Source organism: Sinohyriopsis cumingii, chromosome 2 (assembly GCF_028554795.1).
Source record: "Sinohyriopsis cumingii isolate HCF-2022 chromosome 2, ASM2855479v2, whole genome shotgun sequence".
NCBI lineage: Eukaryota > Metazoa > Mollusca > Bivalvia > Unionida > Unionidae > Sinohyriopsis > Sinohyriopsis cumingii.
Window position 1 is genome coordinate 29,394,521 of NC_142962.1, and position 24,877 is coordinate 29,419,397.

A 24,877-nucleotide genomic window follows, 5' to 3' on the forward strand; every position below is an offset into this window, starting at 1 on the left:
CTGCGTTGAAACACGTTCACTGACGCGGGGTATATATTTTTTTGTGATTGCATTTACAGGTCTCATGTTTGTTGTTCTGGTAATTTCATTATTCAGTGCGGCTATCACGTTTGGCAGTCTTGCAACCCATTCACGAGATCTCGTATCGTAAATGAATTCCCTCGCGTACTGGTATCCGAATAATCTCTCAGCGAGTGTTCTATTAAATCGCTCAACAATTGCCTGATCCCGATGAATTTCAGTATGTCCTCGTCGTATGGTAACGTTATGCTGCTTTGTCAGTGATGACACCGCGCCCTGAAATTCCTTGCCAGGATCAACTTGTAATAATCGTGGCCAGTTTAGAGGTCCTCGTTGATAAATTCGTTTAAACGCAGAGGCAACTTCGGACGCTGTTTTAGTCGCTAACGGTTCTGCTTCTTTGTATCTACTGGCAACATCAACTACTGTTAGCGCGTATTTGTATATTTTTCTGCGGACAGTATCATGAGGCAGGAATAGTATGTCAGCCTGATGAACTTCATTGGGGGTACTAACATCAAAATGTGCAAAGTTGATTTGTCGAGGTGGTGGTAAGTAGATTTGCCATATTGCTTGTTTTGACAGCCATTTTTTGGCAACCTCGCGTGTTACTGATGCCGCGTTGGCGAGTTTATTAATTGCTGAGTTACCTCTCCAGTATCCGATTGGGGAATAATAAATCGCTTCCATTGTTATTAATTATCCAGCGCCTAATGCTAATTTAGATTTCATCGCTGATCTTATTAACCAATTAGCGAGTGACTCCTTAAATGATTTATTTTTTATGGCGCTTAGTGCATGAATTAATTTCACATCCGCGATATGCCTGTCTTGCAGATCTTTACTTCGATAAGCAACATCATGCATGTGACACGCTGCGTCGATAGCGTTTATCGGATACTCTCCCGGTTTTGGTTTAGATTGTTCATCAAGTCTGATATCTAGTCGTGTCCCTGGACCGCAGTAATTGTATCCTGGGAGATGCTTTTCTCCGGGATATTTAGCCCAAGGGGTACCTGGAAGTCGTCCGAGGGTTGCTGCGATGTCACCTCCGCTGACTTTGTCAGGCTTTTTTTTTGAAATCTAAATTTTTTTGTGCCACATCGCGCACACTTACCAGAAAGTGCTTGTCTGTTATTTTTTGTTGTAATGGTTGTTAGATCATTCGTAGGGGTTTGTGCCTTACACTTCACACAATATAGATCCATAATTATTATTCCTTATATACAAATGGAGATCACTGATTTTTCTGCGACGCGAAGGAAAGAACCAGTCAAGCATAATTCCGCGCTACCAAATTCTATCAGAATGATCATCATAGGACCGTCAGGATCAGGTAAAACACAGCTGTTGCTGAACATGATAATGAAGTGGATGAAATGGGACAAACTATACTTAATAGCTCCGTCTGTGGATGATCAACGTTGTTATGATGTTATAAAAGATTTTAATGAGAGTGCAAAAGCGCTGAGTGAAGACGGCGAGGATGTTGTTGAATTTATAACTGATATTGAAGAAGCTCCGTCCGTGGAAGACCTTAACGGGGAAATAAATAACCTAGTAGTGTATGATGATGTGATGCTGGACAAGCAAAAAAATCCTGCAAGAATATTTTCACGAGGTCGTCATAAAAACACTGATGTGATTTATGTTACTCAGCGTTATACACAAATTCCAAAAGTAATCAGGGATAACTGTAATCTTCTTGCGGTGTTTAATGGAGTTGATGTTCACACGCTGAGAAATATTCATCAAACCTGGTGTAGCGGCGATATGGATATTAATAAATTCAAAAATTTCTTTAGTCGCGCTCAAAGAACCCCGCATGGATTTGTGACAATAAATTTACACGACCCGCGGACACGATACCGCGTCGGCCTTGATACACTATTTGCGACATAAAAATGTTTTCTTGGAAACTCATTTCGTAGAGCAGCAGGGGGCGCAAACTACACCTGATTTTTCGATGATACCTCACCGTGGAAATTATGTCGGATACGAGTCGGATTTATTGAAGTAACTCGCGTTATATCAGCGGAAATACAAAGCATTTTCAAGGACATTTTTTTTTGTCCTGTATTCTGAATAGAAGGGTTTATTTCGTCGAAATAAGCCCTCTATCGAATAGTTTCCGTGGGGAGGGCTTATTGTGCAAAAAGCTTTTGGTCTGTTCGCCCCCTCTGCTGCTGATCGGCATCTTTATACTTAGGATGAGCAAGACATTAAACAAAGTATTAGTGAAAATCGCATGTCCATGCCCAACCAGTGAGAAGTATAGTCGATATGACCAACCAATGAGAAGAAGAGTCGATATGACCAACCAATGAGAAGTAGAGTCGATATGACCAACCAATGAGAAGTAGAGTCGATATGACCAAACAATGAGAAGTAGAGTCGATATGACCAACCAGTGAGAAGCAAACATAAGATAATTTTAACATAGGCCAGCATGGTGGTCATAGTTGATGTTCAAGGTGACCATTTCCGTTTCGGACTGATTAAACGTTTGATGAATAGGAGTGCAAAAATTCCTAACTAACTTCACTGTAGTTAGGGGGAGCGTCGACAACAAACTTGTGTTAAAAGGCAGACGATGAACTACGATCGATAGACCATCACATTAACCATTCTGTATGCAGCCAGAGGTAGAATCCAGTGTAAACGCTGCTTGGATAAGTATATAAATATTTCAAGAAGTACGAATGCAAACATGACGGGGTGGTTTTATAAATGGACTGAGTAACATGGATAACTGTATACATCCTTTACAAAAAGAATAACATTTTTGTCTTCACTGTGGTACTTCAGTTTTTCTCGATATCTTTCGCACCAAACTATGAAAGAAATAAACCCCTATCAACCAGCTATCTGCTTTAATAGGGCATGTTTCCCTTTTCTGAAGTGGATGCGTAAGGTTCACTATAAAACTAATGCAGACGACACACTGTATCTACTGTACAGATCGTGCAATGATATACCTCTACTGTATTAAATTTACATATTCTGCAACATAAAACATTAAAATTTAATCTTAACGTTGAAACAATAATTACCGCAGGTGAGATTGTAAACTAAAGCAATTCAAGATACAGTCTAAACGTACCCATCTAATCCAAATTCTAACACATATGACATGCAGGTCGAACCTCAAAATTATTGGCAGGAAAAATGTACAATATACAGTTGGAAAATTGGACGGTTTTGCTGTTCCATGCCTTTCACAGTAATGGAATACAATCGATTCTGAGATACCGATTGTCGACGAAACATTTCTAAGAGTGCCAGAATAGGAATAACCGTATTATGTTTCAAGATTTTCTGACGAATGTTTAAGTGTTTCAGAGTTATTTGCCTTGCAATTCGACAAATAGACAGTTTATATCATAATTGACGTAGAGAACACAATCACTCAAATGTATTAGATAATGAACAGCTATCTAATTAGTCCATATAAATACTTCAGTATGTTGTTGTCTGGAAAGACGAACTATGTATTTCAATCCTATTCCCTCTGCAATCAAACATGTGATATCAATATGGAAACTAGACACACATGTTTTTTTAATATTTACAGTACAGTGTAAATGAAAGAAACCTCAGTTCAACTTGATCACGGTTATTCTAATCGATGAAAGTCCTTGTTATGCTTACCTACTAATGCATTTGCACTTATTTGTTGAATATTTAACACATATAAATATATGGGACGTCTTATATTTAACACATAGAAATATGTGGGAAGTCTTATATTTAACACATAGAAATATATGGGACGTCTTATATTTAAGACAGAAATACATGGGACGTCTTATATTTAACACATATAAATACATGGGACGTCTTATATTTAGCACATAAAAATACATGGGACGTCTTGTAGCATCAGAACCACATTTTAACACCTGTAACCAGGAAGCAAAATGCAGAATAAAATTTGTCCTATAATTATAATTGCTTCAAAAGTCTGATATATTCAACTGCTGGATATATGGTCTCCACTTTCACTCATATTATCATATTATAATGACATTTACATCAATGAAAAACAGAATAATGACACTAAAACTTAATTTTTTTATTTGTGCGGAAATAAATCCTCAACAAACCAACACCCACATAAACCAAACGGACAATGGCAGACAAATGTAAGAAAGAACGCCTTACTTTCCTCCTTAGTTCTGGCATAGATGAAGGCGGCAGGTCCTCTGTCATCATCACTGAAAGCTCGAACAGCTATTCTGTACTTGGTACCGGGCTTCACTCCATGGATAACCGCACTCTACAAATTAAGAGGTCACGTGAGTTTTACATATGGTGATATCAGGATATTGTATAAAACGTGTATAGTTTTGCAACAGCAGTTCATCGCATTGTGGATGGAAATATAAGCCCCAGGTAACACTGTAACAAGCTTGATCAATCCGATGCCAGACCACCCATTGTTACTAGGACAGAAATCCAATTTTCCACGATTGGGGAAGGAGGTTGGTGGTGATAGTATGAGTGAGGAATGTTGGGCAAGGATCGTTTCAATAACTCTTTAAAACTTTGCCAAAAATGCGTTTAAAAATGGTCTTGGGGTCAACATAACGCGTGTGGGAGCGTAGCTCTTTATATTGGCGTTCCCATGACTTGAGGTCCAAACCCCACCACAAAAATGCCTTATAGCCAAGAGACATGTTACTAATCATGGTGGTTGATTGTAGCTAATGTGGAAAAAGTTGTTTTGTCCTTTTTTTGTAACATACACCTCAAGAGAAAATAGAAAGAGGACCTCTACACCTACTGGCTGTTCGACAAAGGCAATCACTTAAAAGCAATGTACACCACATTGGTAACGATCTAGGAAGCAGATAGAAAAAATACCAATTCACAAATCTGTACTTACCTTATTTAAAAAGTTTTAGTTACAATGACACTGCTTCCGCACAGGGAAGCGTGCCAGACTATAAATATTGGAACAACCGTTTGGTGTGAACCATTTGAAATTAGGGTCCAGATAATAAATGTGTCAGACCAAATGTGATGGTTGTGGACAACCAAGAGAAAAAGAAGAGATGGAAACAAGAGATGGAGGAAGATCGAAACGAAAGGATCAAATTGAACATTGGAATATCTCATACCTCTCCAACACTTCTCTCTTATAATGCGTCTGACAACTCTTTTTTCCCCATCACGACCATTCCAACTATCACCTTTGTTTTACCCCGGTTTAGTAATATTTTCACCCAGTTTTAAAAAAATCACTACCCTCATTTTAAAACCAAAGGTCTAGAAATATTCTTTTCAAAACACTGAAACCAAATACGTTAACATCAAAACAGACTTTAACAATATCACTATTTGACCAAGCATAAGATAAAACTAACCATGCCGCAAAGATGAAATTTACCAATTAAATGGAGGGTTACAAAAATTAAAATATCTAATTACTAATTGAAAATTACACAGAAATCATGGTATATTTTATAAAATATCTTTCCAGGAACATGGAAAATACTTGCATCAACAACATCAACAAAATAGCCAACTCGTTTGGTCTACAGCAAGACTAAAACGAACACACATCTTGCCTGTCTGGCTACTTACAGTCTTACAAAACTACAGGACTGGAATGTAGGCTGCCTAAGGATCGTAACGAGGAGATACTATCTCAGTTCTCCTTATTTGCTATCCTTTTTAATGCTAATGAACTACCTGGAATTGACAGAACAAGGAAAAGACCTTAAGTTGAAGCAAAATACATTGGTAATACTTATATAACCAATATCAGATTTCAATATTCCGCCTGCAACGAAGTATCGGTAGACTATGACTAACAAATAGACTATTCATTATACTGGTAACCTTTACTACAAAATGAGATACAAAATATTACAATTTAAGAGTTTGAAAAGTGACAAAGCCAAGTAGGTTTACGCATAACTAGAACTATTAGATTCTGAGACTAAAAGGAATGACCGTCAAGTAGTTTACAAAGATAACATGGAATAAAACATTAAACTAGCACAAGAATTCAATGATAGCAAGATATTTATGTTCTGGAAGAAGATTATCATATTCTGGAAGAAGACTTTGGAGATCAAAATAATAGAAAGATCTGGAAAACAAAGTTGGGAATAAAACAGTGGCAAATGTAGACTATATAATTTTGGTATTGTGTGGCAGATAAACTAAACAAGTATCTGTGTCAGAAAATTTAAATACAGTGGATGGTATATGATCGTTGGAAACAGCGAGAGCTTCCAGGACGAATCAGTGGAGCAATTTGCTCCACGTGGACGTAGACACCTACTATGCCGAGGTGTTCGCCAGAATTTCCACGTGTGCTTCATTCGCAAAGCCACAAGCATTATATCGAAGAAAACCTACCTGAGTCAACGACTTTAACAATAAACAAATGGCATGCGATAATCACGAGGCTTTTGAGGTGGCCGTACTTCCCGGTCTTTGAGACGCGCAGTGGAACGACTTGCCAGATGAAGTCACACAAGTTCTGCTTATGGCCTTAACCAACGACAGCACAAACAGCTTGAATGGGTGGGCCCAGCACTTTCTATGTGCCAGATACGAATAATTTGACAAGAACGACTGAGATACGCTGTCAAACCCATGGAGCTTGCACCCACTGGCGGCCCTCTTGGCACTTACCAAGCCGCCATTATCTTCTTTCACCAGCATAGCCGGCTTAATCACATATATAGGAGTACTTTGACAGCATGACCCTCTACTTTGTCCATGCTGAGCCATTGAAAAGACATTCAATATTGCAGCAATAATGACACGAACACTTGCAAAACCGCAGGGAAGAGACTATGCAGGACTCATACACAGGCTGTGGAGATAGTACAAAGTTCATCTCTAGCCCACTGTAGCCTTGATGCAACTCCACTACATGTACCACCGCCTGAACGAGCCCAGGAAAACCACACCCCTCGTCCTTATATCACCTTGCGCACCATAACCAAGTGTTGGTTTTGGTAATCGGATAAAAGTAATTTGGGGGACGCTATACCTCGTAACATGCCGGAGTATGACAAGCTCCAGAACCTGGATATTGCAAAGGTGCCCTTTAAAGCTGCAGAGGAAGGCCTAAGACGAATCCATTCACGATTACCGAACTTGCGCGGTGCTTGCATTCTTAGGGTTCCAGTGCATCATGTCATAAACAGGGCGGGGTAGGTAGGAATGCATGCGTTTGAGTGTCACATACGTATCTACACCTTTAGGCTACAGCGTGTCCAAGGGACACGGCACTTTGTTAGACTCAGAAAAGACCAACGAAAATTATATTTATATTAGCAATGCAGTGTGATCTTAGACACGAATAATGGAGAAAGCACATAGTCTTAAGGGACGTAGGGAACCAAAGCAATCTAACATTCTTTGGAGTCTTGACTGGAAACAAAGATATCAAATAGAGTGGAATCGTGCTCTAGCGGCTCGATTTGTTGATTACTGAATATTTTGTACAGATGGATTTCTTCATCTACATCCTGGCAGTTGCTCTCTGGGTGTTCTTGGTGGTTTAACCATCACTGATCCAGTGCAGATTCTTCGTTTTTTTATTACGTTCGCTTAGCTAGAGAGGCCTGAAGTTATTCCTTTTCTGTATTGTGGGATTCTTGCTCTTCTCGAGTCTCTTACTTTACATCCATATTATTAACGTATGTTATTGTTTTCTGGATATTGCCGTCCAATGGACAGTGCTTCATCGTCGATAGGCTGCTGCAATTGGCACTATAAACAATTAACAACGACGAAAGAACTCACATAATATTGTGGTGGGCAAGGGGTATTTCTTAAAATCACGTGTCCGTTTAGACTAATTTGGCAGCCACGGTGAGGTGTTGCTTGTGTACATAAGCAATGCGTTGCTTCCCATAGTTTTAGGTCACGAATCCAAATAGTGCATCGTACAGGCAGCAGAGCTTCAGAATTTCGTCACTGCTCATTTGATTCAACTGCTTGAGCGTGACTTGTTGCCCAAATGACTGTTTAGCGATGCCGCTAGCCATAAATACAGCTTGGCGTGCTCTCCTCTATTCAGTATTTTGCATTTCCGTGATTCCTTTGACGGTCGTCCTTGACAGTCGACAAAATAAGCTAGACAAAGATATCACCTCGGTGAAAAGAAAAGAAAAACAAGGAACCACTAGAAGATGTTGAAATAGCGGATCCATTAATGAATGTCTTTAGTAAGACTGAAGCCTTAACAGATTAGCACATTTGAGATGAAGAGTTCCGGTGTAGTGTTAAATTTTGACCCTCGTTGAATTCTGACCCTCCGGGTCTGCTTTTAACGTTGAAAGTTGACCCAGGGTCAGTTCTTAACGTTGAATTTTGATTTTCACAGTCGTTGAAAACTGATCGCAGCGTTGAATTTTGATCAGATTTCCGGGTCATTTTTTAACGGATATTGTTTTAAGTTATGCATACATGGGTTTATGAATCATCAATAAGTAAATGCTTAGTATGTATAAAATCAACAAAAGCAATGCAATGCAGTACATGTAGTAATGAAATTATGAATATAGTTATCTTCCATATTTGAAATGGATATAATGTAATTTTGTTTGTACTTCGCCTGCTGCGTTCCATCAAACAATCAATGACCCTCTTCGAGCCTTAACCAAACAAAATCAACCATGGGAATGGAGTGAAAAACGATAAAGCGTTTGAAAAACTCAAACAGAATTTAATAAAATAACGCAATAATAGCATAATTCGATCCTAATAAGGAAACGCAGTTACTTGTACATGCAATTCCTGTCGGTCTAGGCACATTATTAACTAATAATGGAAAGATTATTGCCTACGCCTGTAGAGCACTTTCAGATGTAGACCAACATTTAAAGAAAGACGTCAGAGTAGTATAGTGGGACGATAGGGCGATAATGGGAATTAGTATTACAAACCACCCTGGGACGATATGGCGACGAGATTTATAGCGACTATGGGAATTAGCATTACAAACCACCCTGGGACGATATGGCGACAAGAGTTATAGCGACAATGGGAATTACCATTACAAGGTCCCGTGGGACGATATAGCGGCAAGTACTTTGAAGTACAACCTGGACCTGTATAGCGTCAAGGGAAAATTAACATAGGAATATATCATGGGCCTGCCTAACGTGAAGGGGAAATAAACATGGGAATATATCGTGGATTATAAACACTGATACCACATTTAAAAAATATTTTTTTGGAGGGTTAGGCATGAAAGTCATTTGGTTCTTCTGCTTTTTCTTCTTCTGCTTTCTCCATTTCTTTATCCATCTCCTAAATTTTCCCAATATTCCTTTCTTTTTGTGTTCCAACTCAGGAATCCAGTCTGGATGACCTATCGCTCTACATTTCTCCTGGACATTCATCCAGTTTTTGTTCATTCTCTCAAATGCTTCTTTTTTCTTTCTGTTCTATTGTTCTTTCCTATCTTTCGCCCATGTGTCTTTAACGTTCTTGACTTCTTCTTCCAAGACCCTTTTCATAATTTCTTGTGCTTTATGGACTTGGTCCCGTCCCCTTTTGAATAAAAGCCCACTCTGTCAAATTGAAGATATCATCAAAAAAAACACCTGATTTTGATAACAATTTCAAGAGACTGCTTCAATGTTCCGACTCTTACATATTCAGGCGAGATGAAACCTCTCAACTTCTTTACCTCTTCTTCTATCATCCCTTCAATGTTCTCCCTGGCTATTTTCAGATTGTTTGCAAAGTCCAAGCTGCCTGGGAACTTCCATTCTCTTTCAAGTCTTTCCACTACATACTCCAGATCTATCATCCAATACCAACTCTCCTTCAACTGGTTAAACAAGTCAGATACTGTACCATCTTCTTTTCGCTTATTCCGTAGAATGGTGCGAATGACGGTCCCTTTTTACATTTATATCTAAAGCACGGACGTGAAGGAAAACATCCTCTACTTTTGTCTTCTCATATTATCTACTATTCACACAAAGGTAATGAGACAAAAAACTAACCACAAAATCTGCCATCCACACACGCCAAGAAGCAGAAACAAACCCACCATTTACTATCCACACACGCAGAGATGCCAAATCAAACCTCAAAATTTACCATCCACACACGGGAGAAGCTAACAACATAACCACAATCTACTATCCACACACGCTGAGAAGCAGAAACGTAACCATAATATACTGTCCACACACGCTGAGATGCCAAATCAAACCCAAAATTTACCATTCACACACGTCAAGAAGCAGAAACAAACACACCATTTACTATCCACACACACAGAGATGCCAAATTAAACACAAAATCTACTATCCATACACGCGGAGAAATCAAATCAAACCCAAACCATACTATCCACACACGGGGAGAAGCCAAATTAAACCCTAACTATACTATTCACACACACCGGGAAGCAAAAACAAAACCCAATTATAATATAAACACAAAAGAAAAGTTAAACAACCACACACTCTACTATCCACACAAACCTACGTGAGCGCTTACAAACCTCAATAATCTACTATCCACACATGGAGAAGCAGAAACATAACCATAATATACTATCCACACACGCTGAGAAGCCAAAACATAACCATAATCTACTATCCACACACGCCGAAAGCCAAAACATAACCACAATCTACTATCCAAACACGAGAAGAAGGCAAATCAAACCCAAAATTTACCATACACACACGTCAAGAAGCAGAAACAAACCCACCATTTACTATCCACACACGCAGAGATGCCAAATCAAACCATACAATCTACCATCAACACACGCCAAGAAACGGAAACAAACCCAATATTTACTACCCACACACGCAGAGATGCCAAATCAAACCCCAAAATCTACCATCCACACACGGGAGAAGCTAAAAACATAACCACAATCTACTATCCACACACGGAAAAGCAGAAACATAACCATAATATACTATCCATACACGTGAAGGTTTAAAAACCATACTCTCTACTATCTACACAAACGTACTTCAGCGCTTACAAAACCCAATAATCTATCATCCACACAAACGTACGTGAGCGCTTACAAACACATAAACACACACACACACACACACACACACACACACACACACAATTACACCAGGAAAGGAGGGAGTGTTTATATAAACACTACTCCACATTCTTACATTGGCAAATTGAATAGTGTTTCTTTTCTAGAGTTTTTGGTTAGCCCTGAAAAGGGCTGTTTTTTGGAACTCCACGTACACCTGTTAGTGATGGCGCCTTCCAGGTCTTGCTCCACAAACACATCTTCTGCTCCAGTAATTATCCCAGTTGATTGTAGTAGATGGGAGTGCAGAGGCTTGATGATTAGCCTCAGCACCCCAATCTTCTGTCTCTGGGATAATATAAACTTCCCTCTCTCTTCTTCTATGTCGCAGTCTAGGATGGTGTGGCCTTCTTATTTCTTCTTCCCAGCTTTCAGTTGGGCGAACCACAGGTAACTGTACTACTGGTGGAAGAGTCTGTGGCTGTGGTTGAGATTATGCTCAGAGAACCGATTCCAGTCTTGTCGGTTCATGCTAAATGTGATATTTTGTGATCAAAGGTCCAATAGACTATATATTTGGTTTCCGCTCCATATCACCCTTACATGTTGAGGGATTTTGAACAAATAACACATAATATTAGTTTAAATGTAGCAAAAACTTAAGAGATTTTGCTTGTTTTTTGGAAACTTGATTGCTCCCAACTATTCAATTCTATTCTTCAGAATTTAAAAGATTAATGGAATGTTCGCTACCCAAGCACAATATAATTTAATTCCAAGTGAAGGATGCCATTTTTGGAAATCTTTTAATATAGGTAAATCGTGCTAAATTAGCGATATTTTACGGCCGCGGGTTTTACGTTTTTCTTGTAATAAAATTAAGGAAGGTATTTTTAAAATTTATATATATATATATATATATATATATATATATATATATATATATATATATATATATATATATATATATATATATATATTGTTTACATTTGGTCTAAACGTAAACATTGTCAGTTGATCTCTGCTTCTCTGTATTGTCGGCCGATAGTTACATGATAACCGTTATAAACATTGGTGTATTTATAGGGAGATAAGTTATACCCATGTATACTGATAACAGTTGAAATGATTCGCATTAAAATGCATGCCCCTGTAAGCTTTTTAAAATCTTGTCTATCAAGAAAGGGTCATTGGTTCTATTCCCAATCGATATGATTTTTAAAAAAAAATATAATGCATAATACATGCCGATGCATATCTGAGATTTTTATTTGATGTAATATCATGACAAAACAGTTAGCATTATCGATTTTAAGAGTACCGGTGTGCAATTTTGAGATCGTATCAAAATGTCTTAAATGCACGTATATATAAACCGCAAGTGAAGGCGCGGTCACTTCAGAAACATACACGGCATATTAGGTCTAACAAGAGTTACATCGCCACGCCTTTTTTGTCGTATCGCTAGAATATTATTTTGTAATTTAAAATGCAGAATGTTTATGAAAATAAAATAATATGCATTTCCCAAAAATAATTTCAAAAATACATTATAAACTAGAAAACGTTAGAACAAATTGCATATCAATACTTCAAAATTCAATTTGAAATAAATTAATAAAAGAGTGCCCTCGCTGGGATTCGAACGCTTATACACATACTAAACATATATATATATATATATAACCTGCATTTTCATTTAATAAAATCCTAATTTTACCCGATCTACCTACAGTAACAAATAGACAAAGTCGTTCATTAGTATGCATCTTTAAACCGACTGTAGAAGGTTTATTCATTATTCACGGGTTCTTATTTACTGTTATAATTATTCTCAGGGACGTAGCTAGTATATGATTGATGATTAGGCATGTTGAACGGCGAAGCCTCGAACTGCTAGAGGAGTGGGGTGTGTGTGGGTACGGGGCAACATTGTTACAATCCAGAGGTTCTGAGATAGCATTTCATGCATCTTGTTGAGACTTTCTGAACCTTGGTACTGTTTTAATACTGTAAAAATAAAAAGAAAACATCAAATTCTTATGAACAGACTCAATAAAATCAAGTTTGCTACTATCTTGTTCGTGTTTTTGCTTCTAATGAATCCTCTTTTCCGTATGTATTGTATTATATAAATATAGATTTCATATCGGTTTCGTGAGTGAAACTTAAACCATTGAAAAAAAATCGTCAAAATTCTGTGTAGGCAGCTGCCTTGTAGGCAGCTACGCTCATGATCATCGCTAATATACTGTTCAGTTGTTTACCTGCCCTGTTGAACCTTGCGACTTTATCGAAGTGAAACATAGTCATTCATTTATCAGTTTGTCTAATTTGTCCAAAGCAAAGTTCAGCTATTTTGAAAATGTTCCGCATTTTGGGACATTTAAAAAAAAGTATAACGGAGAGAATTACGATAGTGACAGATTAAGAACATTCTATTGCACACAATTGTTTCCTTAAAAGAAACAAAAATTAAGAAAGACACAGCTCAGTGAGTAATAAGTTGATTTCACCTTATAAGTGGTTCAAAAATCAACGTTGAGTTTTGATAACAGAACATTTTACCCTAAGGTCATAATTTCACCTGAACGGGTCGTTATTTAATAGGACATTAAAAAAGGGTCAGTTTTTAACGTGAAAGTTTGATCACGTTGAAAAATTACCGACCGGGTCAGAATTCAACGAGGGTCAAAATGTGATACTACATCTGGGTCGTTATTTAACAGGACATTTAAAAAAGGGTCAGATTTTAACGTGAAATTTTGATCACGGTCGTTGAAAAATGACCTGGCGGGTCAGAATTCAACGAGGGTCAAAATTTAACACTACACCGGCAAATCTTGGATGAGATTAAAACAATACAAAATATGAACGCTGTAATCTTCTTAGGGGTGTGCAAAGTAAATGCTGATATGACACTCGAAGAGTAAAATACATTTTCATCCAGCACGCTCGCAAGGAGGTCCACAGATCTTTCATTAATTTTTTTTAAATAAAAAAAACATAGACTATCTTGATACCCACATTACAAATTCGGCTGTTCAGAATGAACATACCACCCCTTCATATGATGACGCTGAAATCCCGAGAGCCCCACCTTATGAATGTTAGGCTGTGGCCCAGAATAGCCAGTGTGTTTACTACTATGTGTGTAGTGTCTGCAAACAACTGACTTATCCGCTACCAATAAACATGCGACATCATCTGGGAAGTGCGGCAGTGGCCCACCTTCTATTGATGCTAAAGGTGTAACAGTGCTAAAAAAAGCCGTTTACACCGACAAGAAAATATTTCCAATGGAATGATTATTAACAACAAAAGTATAAAATAAAAGCAATCCGCTCCACCTTGTCCGACACCACTCTACTATAGATTTACGATGTGTCAACCCCCATTAGCAAGTCAAGTTTTTCGATGTCGAAAAGGTTGCCTAAAGAAGGAGGACTGCTACTACTATTACTACAATCCTTGCCATTACTATCACCTCCACTAATTCTACTATTACTACTGAAGTTGCTGCTCCTATTACTACTACTACTGCTCGCATAGATATGACGCAGTTTAATTTGATATCTAAAAGACTTCACACAGATGATAAAACTATTTCTCTGTGATGAAGTCGGTATAGCCTACCTCTTTAGTTCCATCTACAACGATTTTAAGGGAGACGTTTTCTTCCATAATTCCATACTGAATCTCATAGCCCTGCAGCACTCCTTTAATTGTGTCTGGTGGGGGCGCCTTCCAGCTGATCTCAATTTTGTCACTCTCTACACTGAGGACTGCTAGTTGGAGAGGTGCCGAATTTGGCCCTATGAAAGATTGATACGATATCATGTAAATAGATATATCGATCCTACAAAATAAATTGATTGGTTGAAATATTGATTGGTGCTTACAAAACATAATAGTAAATCTTTCTTATAAAAAGTCTTGTAAAAGAATTATACAATACCTGCGTGAGGATGTTTCCCCTACTTCCAAGGACTTCAAGACAACAGTCGTTGTCACCTAAGGGCTATGACACGTGCAAATACTACAAATAATTTACTCTCATCCATTGATGACCACGCATTCACAAGAATCGGATTTGAGAAATATCTTCCCAAGTCCGACTCCCTATGACCAAACAAATAATCACTCAGCTCAATATAAACACAAAATGCGCCAAACTGTTTGGTTTAAGTGGAAAAGGATATTATCTTCTATTTCCTTATGCATAATGCTAACATATTTAACATAACAAGACCCCAGTGAAAGAACCCACAGTTAGTTGGCCTACAGAATATGCAGAAATTCTCAACAAATCAGTTCCTTTTCTCGTTCTTAACTGCTGATTGTTTCAACAATATGACACTTTTGTCAGCAGCTGGTGAAATTCTCTATTTATTTTAATTACTTTGGCCTGAACATTTCATCAAAATCTTGTATTTTACATGTACAAATTGTGGGGGGAGAGCTTTAATAAATATACTGTCTCGTGTTTGAGGATAAAGAGACATTAAACATTATATTACTATCACATACATATGCTCGACAAGAAGAGTTATGATGTCATAATAGCATCTAAATTTTCGACAGCCTAAGTATTCTTGGATATTACTTACGAAAATCTTGATGTTTAATTAATCTGTAAGCATTCTACACGAACATGGACGGGGTGTTAGCTTGCTACCGGTTGTAAACCTCTTGCTGCCTAAGGTAGAACATTGGTAAGTAAATTACTGTAGGCTAATGGTATACACTACGTAATATACCTGTTCAATTTTAGAAAGAATATATCCATTTATGCTGATAGATCTTTTCCATCTTCCATCCAGTATCATAAACATTTCATAATTAGTCCTCTGGATACTCCATTATTTGTATCGTCAGACACATAATTGATTTGACATGCCTTACTTATCAGCAGAAAAATAATTAGCTCCCATATTCTTACATTGTATCAAATTACTATCTTTACTTACATGCATTATCGTTACCTCATGGTTTCGGACATTAACAAATAATTATCTGTTTCGATGCCCTAAAAAGGTAGGTACAGTTAAAATAAGTTGCACAAAAATTCTCCAAAAACTTCGGTTTGGGCTAGGGCGAGAACGGTCTATATTTTTTGTTCCGGGGTCCACCAAATAACTATTGTGTTTGCAATGCAGCTACGACAAAATCAAAATCTGCAAAGTCTATATGTTCTTTAAACTTGACATGTCTGATGTAAATGATGTTGTTTGACAGGTTAACAAATACCCACATCAAAGCAACAGATTGTTAGTGCCAGTAAATCCTAATTCACCTGGGTATAAGATTACGCTGTGTCTGAGAGATTGAAAATAGTTTATAAAGAAAGGCAACCCAATATATGCTGCATCCTTTATTCAAATTTCGTTTGTAAAATCAATAGGATTATTTTCTGTTTCATCATACAAACTGGAACTGGTCGTATTATACTGCGTTGGAAAATTAGGGTGAAGAATAAAATTACCAATCTAGAATATATACAAACGTAGGATCCATATAAAAACTGTTCTGATAAATGAAACTAAAAATAGATACATTTATGTAGTAAAATAAGTTTATAGGCATCCTTTTCTACGGATAACATCAGAGTACTCAGTAGAGAGAATAATACCCTAAGGAAATAAAATAAGAGAAGCTATTGAAATCGGGGGTTGGGGGGAGGGGGTATTGAACCGTGATTCCGGATTGCAACTCTTGAAGTCTTACAGAAGGATTTGTCACACGTTTACTTGATCATGTGAATCCAGTCCAGACGTCATTCATCTGATGATGACCTTGTGAAAAGGTCGAAAGATTAGGAGTCTAAAACTTATTTTTGCTACAGAAAGGTATCTAGTTTTTGTTTCATAAACTACAAATGGCTGTAGCAGGTAATACTATTCATTCAAGTGTTCTGCTAACTATTGAAGGAATCAGAAGAATCAAGGTGTCCAAAGACTTAACCTAAAGACCCTAACCATACTTTACATAATTGTCTCACAATCTAAGCTTTTATAAGTGACATCTACCATCACAGTGTTCAACAGTCGTGAAATACACTAGCACCAAAACCCCCAATGAGCAACCCAAACAAGAGGAATACATAACATAGTGTCTCATCCGTGAATTGTTTAATCATAACAAATTCACCATTAAACTTCATATACAACTGTTATATATATATATATATATATATATATATATATATATATATATATATATATATATATATATATATATATATAGTTTGAAGTTAGACAATTCAGGAAGAAAAACTAATTCGGAATCATACTTGATATCCTTGTCCAATAAATACCTGTGTGAATTGATTGATTTTTACAGTATGTCGAATCAGGACTTACATGAGGTGTTGCCACTGATAGGATTCGCAATAAACACAAATGAAGCAGTAAATTGCTTTAGACAAACATGGCCGAGAACACAGTGTTTAAATAGCAACATTCCTCTTACCTGACTTGTAAAGAAGTTCAGTTATTTAATATTGCTTTTTATTTTGTATAGATTCAAGGGCCAATGGCTTAAATAAAAAAGGATATGTCCTATCAAAATCTGGCGTTCTAAAACTACTTGTCACATTATAAAACCACGTGGAACATGTATTTTGTTTTAACAATGTTAATAAAAGAAATAAATAATAAAATCAAATTTGTTAAAAGTTTTCTTAATCCAGACTCTTGTTGTTTCGACCCTGTTACTGAGCAAGTAATTTCATCCGAACGTTATTTAGCCAACTAGTTGGAATTGCCATTTTAAAAATATTTTATCTCTGAAACATTCTTTCTGGTTAAATATAATTACATATTCCTTGATAAAAAGTATTGAAATTTTCAAGAAGAACAAACCAACACATGGAACGAGCACAAAAACTCTTACATTCAGATATATTGTGACCTGACAAGTACAAAGATAATTGTCGTCGTTTCCATTTGCAGATGGTATCATAATCATAAATAGACTATACAATATTTGGATTCCATGTCCGTACATGATCGCTTGTATCATGACATAAATCTATTGCATAGAAGACTGAAATTCGGTACATAATATTTTTTTTGTGAGCAATGAAGATACTGGGTAAGTGTACAAATACAAGCAATGATTAAGTGGAAAAAATGTGTACCGTAATGAATTAAAACGCTTATTATTTGGGGACAAGAAAACTTTTGAACCTTTAAATATTGCCGACTACTGTCTAGTTATACACTAAACGTCATTGAACTGTATAAAAATATTTCAAAAATGTATGTCGTAATTGCATTGAACAGTATAAGTGAGTGCCGTGTAGGAGAATTGTGGTTTGTATGCATTGTGTTAGCGGCCGTGTTGTTCACTTGTTTGGACTTGGACACAGAAACGACAACAAAATGTTACTTGAGACTGTATATATTATTTAGTAACTGTTTCATTCCACTATAGCATAGCGTACTCTTACAGCGAATACTAGTACGATAAAAATGCCCTCCATGTGTTGAAGTATCGGTGATACCGAACCACTTTTACTACTGTGATGAACTCTTTATAGCTGAAATACTGGTATGATGTGGTATTCGATGTAGGTAATCTGTAATGTCGAATGATAACCACTACTCTCATACGGCCAACCAACATGGCATAATTAGGTATTCAGGCTGTAACCATAGAGGCGCAACACAACGGTACTACTAACATCCTGTATCTCCCCCATAAATTGGCTGATAACACTGGTCAACAGTGAAATCATTACTGACTTGAAAAGGCCCTAATCTGTAGTATTTTGGTGTGCCGAACACGAATATAACCGTGAAAAATTTGTATTGGCTCTCGTTTTGAAGATATTCATATACCTCATTTTCTATGTTTCACTGTGTAAATTTCTCCAGTAGGACTGCAGCAACATCCGGAATAATGATGTAACATTGCATAATACCATCATGCTCACATCATCCACAGTTGATTGCATCATTTTCTGATGCAATGCAATACTAATGCCATGCGGCTGCTGAAGTAAGTTGACGTCAGCAGTGTACTATACATGTGTAGGCCTATTATACTAATGCCAGGCGGCTGCTGAAGCTGACGTAAGCAGTGTACTATATAAAGCCCAATCAGATAGGTTCAGCATTTAAAATATTTTAGACGTTGTGCGAGACAGTTCAAGCTACTGTTACATAAAACTTATTATTTTATCCATTTACGTACAATAAAGAACAGTAATGCCTCGAAAGTGTGTTAATACCGCGGACAATTTTTGCTGTATTTGTGGGGAAGTGACATTTGCCAACCAGAAGAAAAGTATCAATTCTCAAGTGAAGAAGGCATATCATCTTTACTTCGGATGCAAGGTTGGTGACCAAGACAAGCCTTGGGCTCCGCATATATGCTGTGCTACATGTACAACACAGCTTTCACAGTGGTTGAATTGCAAAAGGTCATCAATGCCGTTTGCAGTCCCAATGGTGTGGAGAGAGCCAAGCAACCACCTAAATGACTGTTACTTCTGCTTGGTTCCTCCTCTTTCCGGCGGAATAACGAAGCGAAAGAAGTCGAGAATAGTCTACCCAAACATTCTGTCTGCATTGAGACCAGTTCCACATGGTGAGGGACTTCCTATTCCAGAACCTCCAGCAGAATATTCTCTTGATTCATCTGACGAAGACAAAGGTGAGTCGACCTGTTCTTCTCCTGGTCCATCAGCATGCAGTGATCCAGATTTTCACTGTGGTGCATCATCAACCCCACACAGAATAACACAGGAAGAACTAAATGACCTGATTCGTGATTTGGACTTATCAAAGAACAAGGCAGAATTGCTAGGATCAAGACTCCAACAATGGAATCTTCTAGAAGAAGATGTCACAATTACTGCATATCGAAAGCGCCACCAGCAATTGGAGCCTTTCTTCAGAAAGGAAAGTAATCTGATATTCTGTTCCGATATTGAGGGCCTCATGAATGCTTTAAAAATCACTCATGACCCACAAGAATGGAGACTATTTGTGGACTCTTCGAAACTGAGTCTCAAGGCTGTGCTTTTGCACAATGGAAACATTCTTCCATCTATTCCAGTAGCGTATGCTGTCCACATGAAAGAGACATACGATAACTTAAGGCAGCTACTGAATTCCATTGAGTATAACAAGTACAGCTGGCACCTCTGTAGTGATTTGAAGGTAGTTGCCCTTTTAATGGGACTGCAGCAAGGATATACAAAATACATGTGTTTCTTATGCGAGTGGGATAGCCGAGCAAGGGAAATGCACTACATGAGGAAGGCATGGACTCACAGGCAGAATGTAGCCATTGGAGAGAAGAATATCCAACACCCAGCTCTGGTTGAGGCTCAGAAAATCTTGCTACCACCCCTTCACATCAAACTAGGTTTGATGAAGAACTTCGTGAAAGCCATTGACCGGACTTTGCCAGCATTCCGATACCTGCATGAAAAATTCCCTCGACTCAGCGAAGCAAAGATTAAAGAGGGAGTTTTTGTGGGTCCTCAGATTCGAGAGCTTTTCAAAGATGACCGGTTCAACAACTTGCTGGAAGGTGACGCGAAACAAGCATGGAATGCTTTTCGCCTAGTTTCTACAAACTTCCTCGGAAATGTTAGGGCAGAAAACTATAAGGAACTAGTAGAAGACATGTTGATGAAGTATAAGAAACTTGGCTGCAATATGTCTCTAAAGATTCACTTCCTTCATTCCCATTTGGATTTCTTTCCTAGCAACTGTGGTATTGTTAGTGATGAACACGGCGAACGTTTTCATCAAGATATCGCAACAATGGAACAAAGATACCAGGGAAAATGGTCCACTACAATGCTGGCTGACTACTGCTGGACACTCCTCAGAGATGCTCCCGAACAGCTGTACAAGAGACAGGCGAAGAAATCTAAGATGTAGTCAATGACTTGATTTTTTATAGGTAGGCTATTACAGTTGACCTTTTACTATTGGAATGCATTTCGTTATGTAAACATTAATTTCTTGCAGATTACAAAAAAACTAGAGCCAATTTTGCAATTTGACTGTCATATTCGTGTTCAGCACATAAAAATTGATAAGAATTGACTAATTTTATTTCAGTAACATGACTTTTGTAAAAATTTGTTGTCCAGTGTAACATATACACATATATGGACTTACTTTCAGGAAGCGTAAAGAAGGTCTCACTAGTACTGCTGGCTGGGCTTAATCCTATTGCATTTCTGGCCGAGACTCGCACCTGGTAGGCAGTGTTTGGTCGTAGATCCTTTATGACGATGTAGCTTGTGTTACTGCTGACTTCATAAATCTGCGCATCATCCGAGTGGAAACCTTCAGACCTGGAATGAATGTACAGGAAAAAATAGTTCCATGGAAAAAGCTATGTATTCAATTAGGGGAAACATTTTGGGCCCTCAGTTAAATGATGGGGTCCTAGTGGGCGTGATATGATATCTTAATGCAACAATGCTTCATGCAAATAGTGTGTTGAACATTATTCTATTTTTTAAAATAGTTTTTAAGACGTCTACAGTAACAGAAGTTAACGGACATCATATACAATAGAACAGAAGATGTAGGGTCATAAGGTATGCTCCCATTGACCTTCTATCGTATTAGCTGAACATGTTTAGAACAAATTTAATAAAATAAGAAGACAGTTAATTTGTTATGTGTTATAAACAAGAAGACAGTTAAATTGTTATGTGTTATAAACAAGAAGACAGTTAAATTGTTATGTGTTATAAATAAGAAAACAGTTAAATTAGTATGTGTTATAAACAAGAAGACAGTTAATTTGTTATGTGTTATAAACAAGAAGACAGTTAAATTGTTATGTGTTATAAACAAGAAGACAGTTAATTTGTTATGTGTTATAAACAAGAAGACAGTTAAATTGTTATGTGTTATAAATAAGAAAACAGTTAAATTAGTATGTGTTATAAACAAGAAGACAGTTAATTTGTTATGTGTTATAAACAAGAAGACAGTTAAATTATGTGTTATAAACAAGAAGACAGTTAATTTGTTATGTGTTATAAACAAGAAGACAGTTAAATTGTTATGTGTTATAAATAAGAAAACAGTTAAATTAGTATGTGTTATAATTCAGCAAAGCCGTAAACCCCTCCTCTTACTATTCACTTTTTAATTAAATTGTGATATATCCACCTATCCCCTACGCACACATTGTTTCATAGTTTATGAGAGATGTCCTCTGTGTGTGAGGGAAAGATATTTTACTTTCATCTTGCGAATGTCTCATTTTCTAGCACAGATAACTATTTGAGGTCAACCGCAAAACTAGAAATGTGTTGATAGAACGCAAATGGACTGCCACCAGCTTTCGTGCAATATATGATCGAACTTCAGGATGTTTTAAGGTGTTATTGACGAAAACGATCGATGGACGGACAGACAAGGTAAATGTACTATCTACACTCCCGATGGAACTTAATAAAGATTGGTCCAAATAATAATGGTTTATAAAAGCTTTAAAGATTTAACAGGCAGCCTGCTGTAAGTGAGCATCTTTTGCTTATGTATACAAAACTGTTTGTATTTTCAATGTACCCTCATTTTCATCGGTCTAAATTGTTTACGATGAACAGAACCTTGACTGACAGCCGACATCATTTTTGTTGGTGATGTATTTAGTCAAGCTATTGAACCAATCAACTGTCAGCTTTAAACCCGGAAACGGATGTTGATTTTATAAGTTTACTGACAAGACAGTTTCTAAAACTTGCTGAACAGTAACTAGTGTTAAAAGGCATATTGTGCACTGTGGAAAGTAATGAGGTGTATCGAGGACAGGCGGTGGTAACGAGGCGAATTGAGGATTGTGGAAGTTGATGAGAGTTTTGAGATATGTGGAAGGCCATGAGGCTAAATGAGAATAAAGACTTTGGAATGTTCTAAGGAGAACTGAGGACTGTGAAAGTGATGTGAAAACTGAAGGTTCTGGATGGTTGGTTATGAGGCGTACTGAGAACTATGGACACTGTGGTAGGTTGTGAGACATATTTAGTAATGAGGAAGGTGATGAGACTTCCTGAGGACTGTTGAAGTTGATGAGACATATTGAGGACTTTGGAAGGTTGTGAGGTGTATTTAAAACTGGAAGGTGATGACACTTACTGAGGACCGTGGAAGGTTAAGAGGTGTGTTTAATACTGTGGAAGGTTATAAGTCATTGAAAACTATGGAAAGTGTGATGTGCTTATTGCGCATCGTTGTGTTACAGATGTAATCATCAATAGTGTCTGCAAGGATTTCATGCTCATAAATATTATTTTAATTTATAGCTTGACATTAGCAGTAATGCCAAATTTCATAACAATGGCTTGGATGGAATTACAAACTTACCTGATCGTGATAATATAGGAAGTGATCGGACTATTGTCATCTGCTAAGCTGGGCTGCCAGCTGACTGTCACATTTCTAGAAGCCAGGTTTGATATCCGGATGTGACCTGGGGAACGAGGCGTACCTAAAAGATGAATGATCCAGACATGTTTTTATAATCTAAATAAATGCATCCGTCAAAATGGGGCAGTGGGAAAAAAGGTAGAAGGGTTAAATACAATATTGATAAGTTTGTTTTAAGGAATCATCCAAAGCCAAACGTAATACCAAATAAACTGACAAAAGAGAAGCAAAATAAAATTTTGTGTAACCTAATGTCAGAAGACATTAACTAATTACAATATTACAAATATATCAAGACCAGAGGTATTAGTGGAAAAACCATTGCAAATGACTCGGCTCACCACATTTGCTTGGCAGGTCCTCAAATTATAATCATTATTTATGTTTCCAAAGTGTGATTGAAGGGCCAAATTCCTTGACTGTTCACTTCTGCATAAATTCCATATATGTGTATGAATGTGTTGCTTTTAACGAGATATACGCACAATTGTGACAATAATGTTCCGAGTAAGTTTAGGTGTCCAAATTAGGAATGCAAAGCAAACATAATTTTTTTAAAGTGGACAATCCTTAAATCACAGTCTCTTTGAAACGTCTGAGACGTTCTAAGCTTGAAATCCATTGCGGGACATATATATTTAATAAGTTTCATTTATTGCGTAAAAATGTGAATTTGCTATTTTAAACTGCTTGAATGATTTAAAGCTACTAATAAAGAATTGCTCTGTAGTAGAACGGAGATGAGGATCACTCACTTGATTCAATACTTTCGGTTCTTTTTAAATGCTCATCTGCTTTAATGACAAACACCTGGTGGACGAAAATGTTTAAAAGCATGCATTATGGAAAATCCACATATTGAAGTCCGTGCATGTCTAAGCGGTGTCTCAGAGCATCTAGATAAACGAGAAGCAGAGGGCTCTCAGCATTGGTTGCACAAACCACACAGATAAAGAAATGTATCTCGGGGAAATTCCATAATTTAAATTTATGTTTATTATTACCAATATAGTTTATAATCATTGGTCAGTGTATATGTTTCACGTCTTCACAAATGATCTTTATGGAACAACATGTTGGTATACAAGTGTTTTTTTGGACACTGGAATGGATGCGACTTAGTGGCGTCAAAACAATAAATTCATCAAGGCGAACTTCCAAGCCAAAGCAACCGACGCGAATATTTGAAATTATTCGGTCATATTTTTACAGAAAATACCCAGTTGATTTAAGTAATGTATCGGTACATATTTTCATTGACTTAGTTTATGAACACTCATGAAAAAGTTTATTTTTCTTACGACATTACGAATGTATGTGTCATTAATTTGATATTGTAGGCATAATATGTTTTGGTTTTACAATAAAACGCAGTTCTTTCTGAAATCTTTCAATTCATGACTATTCAATTCATGACTATACCACAGAATGAAGT

General features: G+C 37.2%; 1 protein-coding gene across 1 annotated transcript in view; it reads right to left on the reverse strand.

Moving 5' to 3' along the window:
• Positions 1-24,877, reverse strand: part of LOC149804542 (contactin-2-like) — a 58,554-nt gene that overhangs the window by 24,831 nt on the left and 8,846 nt on the right. Inside the window, exons 4-7 of the mRNA XM_089933065.1 lie at positions 23,380-23,503; positions 21,172-21,350; positions 14,663-14,841; positions 4,186-4,300 (exon numbers count right to left, since the gene is read on the reverse strand). Of these exons, the coding sequence (XP_089789191.1) occupies positions 4,186-4,300; positions 14,663-14,841; positions 21,172-21,350; positions 23,380-23,503 (597 nt within the window). The remainder of the gene's footprint in view (positions 1-4,185; positions 4,301-14,662; positions 14,842-21,171; positions 21,351-23,379; positions 23,504-24,877) is intronic.